Source organism: Cystoisospora suis (assembly GCF_002600585.1).
Source record: "Cystoisospora suis strain Wien I chromosome Unknown contig_2122, whole genome shotgun sequence".
NCBI classification, from domain to species: Eukaryota; Apicomplexa; class Conoidasida; order Eucoccidiorida; family Sarcocystidae; genus Cystoisospora; species Cystoisospora suis.
Genome location: NW_027154921.1, coordinates 455 through 8,864, shown reverse-complemented (window position 1 = coordinate 8,864; position 8,410 = coordinate 455). Strand labels below are relative to the sequence as shown.

At 45.5% G+C, this 8,410-nt stretch overlaps 1 protein-coding gene across 1 annotated transcript; it reads left to right on the top strand.

Moving 5' to 3' along the window:
- Positions 1-180: 180 nt before the first annotated feature.
- CSUI_004520 (glycerol-3-phosphate acyltransferase) lies at positions 181-7,653 on the top strand (the record flags this gene model as incomplete). Its single annotated transcript, XM_068064710.1, has 7 exons — positions 181-189; positions 360-2,612; positions 3,881-3,967; positions 4,727-4,903; positions 5,744-5,821; positions 6,663-6,728; positions 7,552-7,653. Coding segments are annotated over 7 exons (2,772 nt in total), but the record flags the coding sequence as incomplete, so codon positions are not given.
- Positions 7,654-8,410: the final 757 nt, after the last annotated feature.

The following is an 8,410-nucleotide window of genomic DNA, read 5'->3' as shown; positions in this document are numbered from 1 at the left end:
GCCGGAGGCATGGGGGGGGGTGGGGGGGTTCGAACGACTGACCGCAAACAGAGGGAGAAAAGGGCCAGCGTCGCTCGTCACTCAGTCATTCGCATGTACCCTCTTGCATGCGCCCCATGAAGATTCGAGTAGAGCTTGGACCTAGTATCAATACACCAGACCGCGTGTCATCCTCTCGACATGGCGAGTGTAAATAAGGTTTCCTCTCTTTTCCTGTAGGGAGTAGAGTCGTTCTGTCTCTCTCGCCATCTTTGACTGGTAGTTCGCATGCATTTTGCATCCTTTCCTTCCCTCTGCGGAAACACGTGTTATGGGTCACCGTTCCTATGGGTGTTGTTGCTGAGTATGTGCCTTTTCAGATGCTTGTGGCAAACATTCCACGGCAAGTCCATTTCCTCGTTGCCTTGAAGAGTATGAAAAGACACGTCATAGGATTTCTCTGTCGATTGTCTGGATGTATCCCGGTTGACCGTCAAGATGATCGAGCTTTTACAGGCCAAGGAGCCGCTCGTATCTCACATCATTTCACAGAGGAAGATCATATCTGTCCGCAGCCTCCTCATCATCACCACCATCAGCGCCATCATCATAACCACTATGAAACTTCTCAGCCTCGAACTGAGAGACTTTCTTCAAGAGAAGACGTTCGTTCTCGTCACAATCTGGGAAGAAGCGATTCTGCTCTGGCTGATCAGGGACTTAAAGATCTCCATTCGGGCAAGAGTGAAGATCACCCAAGTGGACTGATGATAACGACCCCTTCTCATAGTCATCGTAATGGCAACGGGGAAGCAGGGGGAGGAGGAGAAGGGAATAGTAGTAGCAGTAGCTCAGTTGGAACGACGCCTGGGCGTATTAGTGGTTCGAGAACTCCTGTAGATGCAAATGAGAAGCAAGATGGTGAAGGAAAACATGAAGTAAGGAAAGAAGGAAGTCAGGGGACCATCTCGCGTACGAAAGAAGATGATAGAGATGAAGGAATACACGAGACTCATTCTAGACTCTCTTCAGACAATCATCATAAGTATAAAAGTTCTGTCGGTTCTCCGGAAGGTCATCTTGACAGGGAGAAAGAAGATCATGAAAAACTTCCATTGACGTCTACTTCAGCTCTTTCTCAAAGAGGCCAGAGCATACCTACAACGTGGCCCCATGACGAGAAGAGTGAAGGAACCAAACCAGGGGAAAGAGAAGGAGATAGTCGTTCTGTGTCTTTTCCTCGAGATCTGCCTGTTCATGGTCCCGGCAACTCTGTCTCTGAAGGAGCGATAGCAGTCGGAGGACAAATGACAAGCACAACTCCTGGGTTGTCCCCTTCTGTAGCCATGCGTTCTGAAGGGACAAGTCCCTTCACGAGGATAGGAGACCGAGAAGGTAGATATCACCATCACCCGAGTAACGTGCATAGTAATGGAAGTAGTCATATCCGGGAAGGATTTCAGCTAAGAACGATGGCTAGTAGTGCTTCGTCAACTTCGATTCAAATGTCGATATCGATCTTAGGTGAAGGAACGAAATTTACATGTGACGTGAGACCTGGACACAAGATACGGCTTGAAGGGAAAGATTATACAGTTCTGAAAGTCTTTTCTGATACTCATCTCCTAGCTAAGCCTCCTTCAGATATGCCTATACGTACGATTGGCTCGTCTCCGGTCCCTACAGCTCCTGTAAGTCGATGTACAAGCGTTCCTCGGGTTGGCTCTGAACCTCTTATAGCAGGGGCATGGACTGATAAAGAACGGACACCGATGCTAGGAAAGATGATCAGAGCCGAAAGTGCTCGAGAAACAGGAAGAATACTACGTCATCATGCAGGAGGCCTCGTAGCAGGGCAACTGTCTATTGGAGAAACACGAAGAAAGAAGAGAGGAGGAGGAGGAGAAGAAGACGACGACGAATCCAGTGGCTCAACATCAGGGGGAGGATGGCGTCCAACAGATAGAGAAGCTTCATTCAGTAGTAAAAGTAGTTCATCGTGTGGGAGTAGCGCTTCCTTTACATATAACACGAGTGGACGACAGAGTCAAAGTTATGAAGGTGATGGTAATATGACGGGAGGAGATAAACTATCAGCAGACGGTAGAAGACAAGAAGACGAAGAAGAAGAGGAAAATACCAAAGCTCAACAAGAGACGCAGAGAGGAAACGGCAATGAAGCTGGAGATCTGGTGAAGTCGGAAGCAAGTAAGATGGAACGAGAAGAAGAAGAAGAACACCAAGAAGAGAAGGAAGACCAGGGGAGAGTAGAGGGTGATAAGCAACAGCAGCGCGATGAAGGGACGAAGCTTCATTCAGTAATTGGAGAGAGAAGAGCGAAAGATGAAGAACTTCCGAGAGGTATTGGAGAGCTAGGAGAGGAAGGACTGCGAAGAAGAAAAGGAGGTGGGAAGAAAGACGGAAGAGAAGACGTACAAGAAGAAGAAAGAAAAGAAGATGGAGAAGTAGTGAAGCGGGGGGACGCGAAAGGATGGGCAAGAGGAGGAGAAGAAGAAAGAAGAGATGACTCGACTCGTGCACTTCATCGGCATCATCACCACCATGATCACCACAAACGCAGAGCACACGAGAAACAGAGAAGGTCCAGTATAGTATCTTATCATCCCTATAAGGTAAAAAGAGAGTGCAGGAACTATGAATTATGCATGGGTGTACGGAAGAAGATTCTTCTTATTGTTCCTTTCTTTCTTCTTTTTCTCTTTGGCTCTCGTGCTCTATGCTGTCCATCTCATGTCTTTCTTTCCTAACTGACGTGTATAGACTTGCAGGGGACTCTAGGAAGGGTCTGTTTGTTTTACAGAGCTCTTCAGTCCGAGGCCTCCTCATGTGTAGCTCTGCGGCATTGCGACTGTCTGTATGATATCCAGCGTATATACAGAGAGATAGAAAGAATGCCGGAAGCTATGTAGAACCTATACGACTCTCTGCAATGGTGTAGTTTCCATAAAGAAGTTGTTCATTTACTCCTTATTCAACAAAATGAGGGCGCTAATATCAAGTCTTCGTATCACCCTCTTTCTTTTCTGTAAGAGGCCTCTCTATAACGGCTTCTTCTTCAAAACTCTCTCCCCATATATCTCGTTCCATCCTTCTCGATCTCTCCTTCTCTCCTATGCTTTTCTCTCGGTGTTGATCTTGGAATGGATCATGTTCCGCCTAACCAGGTACATCAATATCGATATGCAGGCCCACATCACACGGAATCGATCCTTGTGAATAGACCTTTCATCTCCTCTGTAACATGACTCTCTTCTTTCCTAATGCTCTCGCATATACATGACCTCCTAGTTACTCTCCAGTTTGATAGAATGGATGCTGTCTGTAGTTGAGCTTCCTTTCTTCTTACGTCTTTCAGCTTTCTCTTTGTGAAAACACTATGCACTTCCAGGTCATCCCATAGCAAGTCTCTCTAGTTACCTTGGATGATGTCTTCATTCTCTCCTGGCTTTCACGGAGTCCAGCGACAACGACCTGACAGAAGCGTTTGTATGTGAATCTCGTGTCTACTCCTTCCTCATCCGTTGCTTTTCCTACTTTAGTGGAATCGAGCCCATCTCGTCGAGGCCGCTATTATTAGCCCTGCCAGATCTTCTCCCGCCACCCTCGGCTATTCGTTTATCTGTCTCTCTATATATATATTTATGTATATCTATGTGTGTATATATATATATATATACGTGTGTCTATATATATACATAGGTATATACATGTACATGTGTATGTATAGCTGGGTATGTGAATATACGCTTAGGGTGGAGGCTTGTGGGTAGAGCCCTCCGGCGACGCATGCATTCTCTATAAGGTGTATATTACCACTACCACTACTACCAACATCTTCTTTCTCAGTACTGCGGTCTTGGCATGACTTTCTTTTGCGTAGATTCTTCCTAAAGTCGATCAGAGAGAAGTTTATGAGGCTGTCTCTCAGAGCTTAGTTGAAGGAGACTGCATAGGAATCTTTCCAGAGGTAAGTCAACAGAAGCCGAGACAACAGCTCCGGACAACTGTACGGGCCTGTGGGTGAGGCGTGAAAGATCTGCAGGAACGAAAAGAGCTAAGAGAGTTCAAGTGCCTTTCGTGTGATCAACAGAAGAGGAGAAGGATGTTTGTTCTCTGGTATGAACACGAGTATGCTGTCTTTGGTCTATTTGGGTATATATATGTTGTTTTCTGGTTTCTCTTTCTCTTTACTTCTTGCGTGCGGCCCTTCTCTCCTCGTCTTATCTAGGGCTTTATCTTGGCGTGAGGTGTGTTGAAAAGTCATCTGGTGTCATGTGAATAGCCTGTAGTACCTCTCTCTATACCTCCATCATGCACATAGATACATACACATATCTGTAGAGGTTTAAATATATGCGTGCGTATGTACATTCCTCCCTAGCGTAGCAGGCAGAAGAAGATACATGGTTCTCGTGTATGATCGAGTTCTAAGGAAGGCTGCTTCTTTTACTCCATTTGTAGAATACGTACTCCTATCTTTCTCTGAAACCTAGCAGACGGAAAAAGCATAGATAGAGAGTGGAGAGGTCTTTCTTTATCTCTGTATTTCTTCCGACCCCTTCCCCATCCTGTGGGCTGTAGAAGGTAGCAGTGGTCGCCATTCTTATGTTTCTCTTGGATATCCTCTCTATCTTTTCTTTCTGTCTCTATAGGTATCTATATATCTGTATATCTTTCACTCTCTGTATGTCTGTTTATCTGTCTCTCTCTGTGTTTATTCTCCTAGGGAGGAAGTCACGATAGAACAACGTTGCTACCTTTGAAGGCTGGAGTGGCGATTATGGCATTACAAGGCCTAGCTGCAGGAGCTGAAGACGTTATGATAGTTCCTGTTGGCTTGATTTATCATAACCCTCATAAAACTCAGTCAAGGGCTACAATTCATATAGGAGATCCTATACCAGTGAGCATCTTGATGGCTTGAATCTTATCGATCTTGTTCATCATCCTAGGAGCTTCTTGGGAGATTCTGTAGAGTTATTTAGCCTCCTCTTGGCAGGAAAAACAGAAGCTCAGGATACGCAGGGGTTGTGCGGGTCAACAACGGGGACACTTTTTCATATGTATATATATATATAGATATATGTATGTAATGTTCATGAACTTCCCTGGTCCTTGTCTGTTAGGAGACACGCCTCTCGTTTGGCTCTGATTGCATGCACCTTTCAATGGTCTTCTTCCCTTTCATAGCATAGATCTCATGGCATTCAGAACATAGCCCTCTCTGTAGTGATACAACAGTCTTCAGCCCATCCCTCTAGATAGACACGCATGGAGACAGCTGCAATCATTGTACTTAGAAGTGAATGATTCACTGGCTTGCATGCTCCCGATAAGGCGAGAGTATGTGAAATTATTCATACATTCGTATTTGTGTAGCTACAATGAGATAGATCGATAGATAGATAGATATACGGGGACAAGGCGGATAGATGTGTAACTCCAGGGGACACCTCAGCGCCTTTTTCAGGTGAATGTTGGCACAAGAAGAGGGTGAAAGAACAAGAGAATAGCCTGAGTGTATGACCCTGCCTAAGGCTATGGTCGGTTCTCGATGCTGACATTGTCCGGCCTCATCTGATTGGAGGCTGATGCTCATTCGTCTGTCAAAAGCTTCTCTTAGTTCTCTACACCCATTTGCTTTGCATTGGGATCAGCTGGCTGGCCGCCTCCTGCCCCTCTGTGTCTACCATCTTCTGATATCGGTATCTTCCCAAGCGGGTGTCTTTTCTTCTCTTTCCAGGTGTCTAGAGAGCTAGCCATCGAATACCAACACGATCGGCGAGCTGCGACATCGCGAATTCTTACGGATGTTGAAAAGGTACAATTTGTGTCTGGTAGTGTCTGGTTATTCTTCTACTCATCGAGGCATCCGCGGACGCGTAACCCCCGGGTTTTCCTACGCAGAAAGATATATCAAGTGCAAGTATATGTTATGTTGCCTTACCTGATTCTCCATCCCTAAATGAATATATACAAACCTACACATCTCTATCTCTCTCTGTCTCTCTCCCTCCCTCTCTCTCTATATATATCTATATATTCACACGTATGTCTTTCGCGCGACCGATTGAATGTCCGTATGTGTGTATTTCCTGGTGTGCACGTATAGCGATGCATCTCGTGTTTTTCGTTTTGCCTCCATCATGTCGATCCCAGGGACTGCATGCAGCATGGAACTTCAGAAGAGCTTTATCCGCGGTTTCTTCCCATGTGAAATGTTAGCTTTCGATCTACCGGGGTTTTCTCTGTCGTTTTTCTTCAGGGTGTCTCCCTCCTCATACATGTTTCTCTCCGCCGTAAAGCACATCTGTACCTACCTGTCTTTCGCGTGTTGGGTGCGTAGGTCGTGTGCTCGTCGATCGTCTTCTGGTATGTATACTTTTGTATACACATCCGTATGTAGAGATGTGTATGTATACACACATGTACATCTGTATATCTGAAAACGGTAGGTGCGCAGTGTGTGATCGTGTATGAGCTTGGTCAGTGGTATAGGAAGAAGATCTACTTTTATTGAAGTTGGTACTGTGCCCTACTTGTTTGTGCGTAGCTGGGAAATCTCATTCGTGTCAAGTCAGGATGGTCGCGTCCTGAAAGGTCGTTATGTGCATATACGTCTTCTTGATGTTTGCTTTCTTTCTTTTCTTCTTCCTCTCCAGGGTCTTCGTTCGTGTATTATCACGGCTCAAGACCATGAGACCATGAGCCTCATACGTCTTTGCTGTGTGAGTTTCATGTCTCTCATTCTTCTCTCCGACTGACGGAAGCCTCGTCACCTAGCTGTATGATTGCTACGTAGAAGAAAAGGGGGGATGTGTACTGTATGTATGTATTCGTGCATCTCTTTGCCTACGTATAAATATATAGGTATGCATGCAGTTGTATGTGTGTCGTTCTCTTGTGTAGGGCGGGCCTCCCTATATTATCATCATGCGTGGGCACCCATTCAGTTTTTTATCATTTTATTCCTGTCCTGTCTGTCTTTTCAAAGCATGGATGTAAAGACCAAATATATGCATGGCACCACATCTATACATCAACAACTCTCAACAATGTCTGGTGTTTCTTCTCGCATGAATTATCTTTTTTTTCTTATCCTCTTTTGTTCTTAAGCGTTCAGTCAGAATCCGCCAGAGGTTGCTTACGGTTGTGTGAGCCAAAGGGCCTTGTATGATGAGATATCACCTGCTTGTCTACTTCCCTAGTCTTTCCTTTCACAACAAAATCGTCTTCTTGAACCCCTAATGCCTCTTGGTCGTATGTATCTCTCCGACGAATTCGGACTAGTTAGTTAGCTAGCTGCCTTTGAGAACTCATGGACGGAAAGAGCTAGGGAGAGGGGAGACGGGGTGCGAAAATCAACAGGACGAGTGTGTGGGTGAGTTGCGTTAGTTCTTTGGTTCTTGTTTGATGAGAAATGCTTTCTTTGCTAATCCGTTGATGTGTTGTGATTATGGAATAAGCTGTAAGATCCACCTTCATCTTCGATTTCTTCTGTTCGCATGGGGTCTCAATGTTTGATGTCGTTGCCCGCTGTTGCTGATGCAGTCTCTTTATCCACCTGAGCGTCTACGATTGTCTCCTGAGAAATTCTTCAATCTCAATCAACTGATCTCTAAGCTTTTCTGGAGATGTGCGGATGAACTTGGTACGACGATCGTGTGTATGTACGCTGGTTGACTATACAGTGCGAATGCCTTCGTAGTGGGCGGATCGATGTAGAGAGTGTATGCATGCATGTATGTATGTATATGTATGTGTATGTGGCGGAGGGGAGGTCTTGACGACAAGGGATCGTCATTGGTCCTCGTATATCTTCGGTGAGAGAAGTAGTGGTCCTTGTATCAATGTAAATCTCTTGAGAGTGGAGAGGAAGCGATAGAGGATATCTCACTGTATAAACAAAAGATTTCACTTGTATATAGAAAAGGATGTCTCCGGGGACGCAGATGTTGACGTTCTTCTTCGTCTTTCGTTCTCTTCATGTCCAGTCAGTGGTGTCCGTACAGCTGAGGCGTATATTCAAACATCTCTTTGGTGTTGCTGGGATAGCGCGTGCATGTATAGACTCTTATGAATGTCTAGTAGAACACGAACGCTGATACAGCAGGGAACTGAAGACGCCCGTGAGCCCTTCCATCCTTGAAATAATGAAACGTCTTTCTCTCCGAGAGCAAGTCAGGCCCGGCCTCTCTTTCTTTCTCCTTTTCCTCAAGATACTTCACCTCAGGTGCCGTCAGTCTTGTGTAGAGCAGTTACACTGTACGTCGCAGAGATTTAGGGGTGTGTGTCTGTCCGTGTATATGTGAAAAATGAGTTGGTATTAGGTCATCTCTTCATCGAGTAGCCTCACATGTTCTGTTCCCCTCAGTCTGCTCCTCAGGGTCCGGTCTTGTTGTGTCGTCTG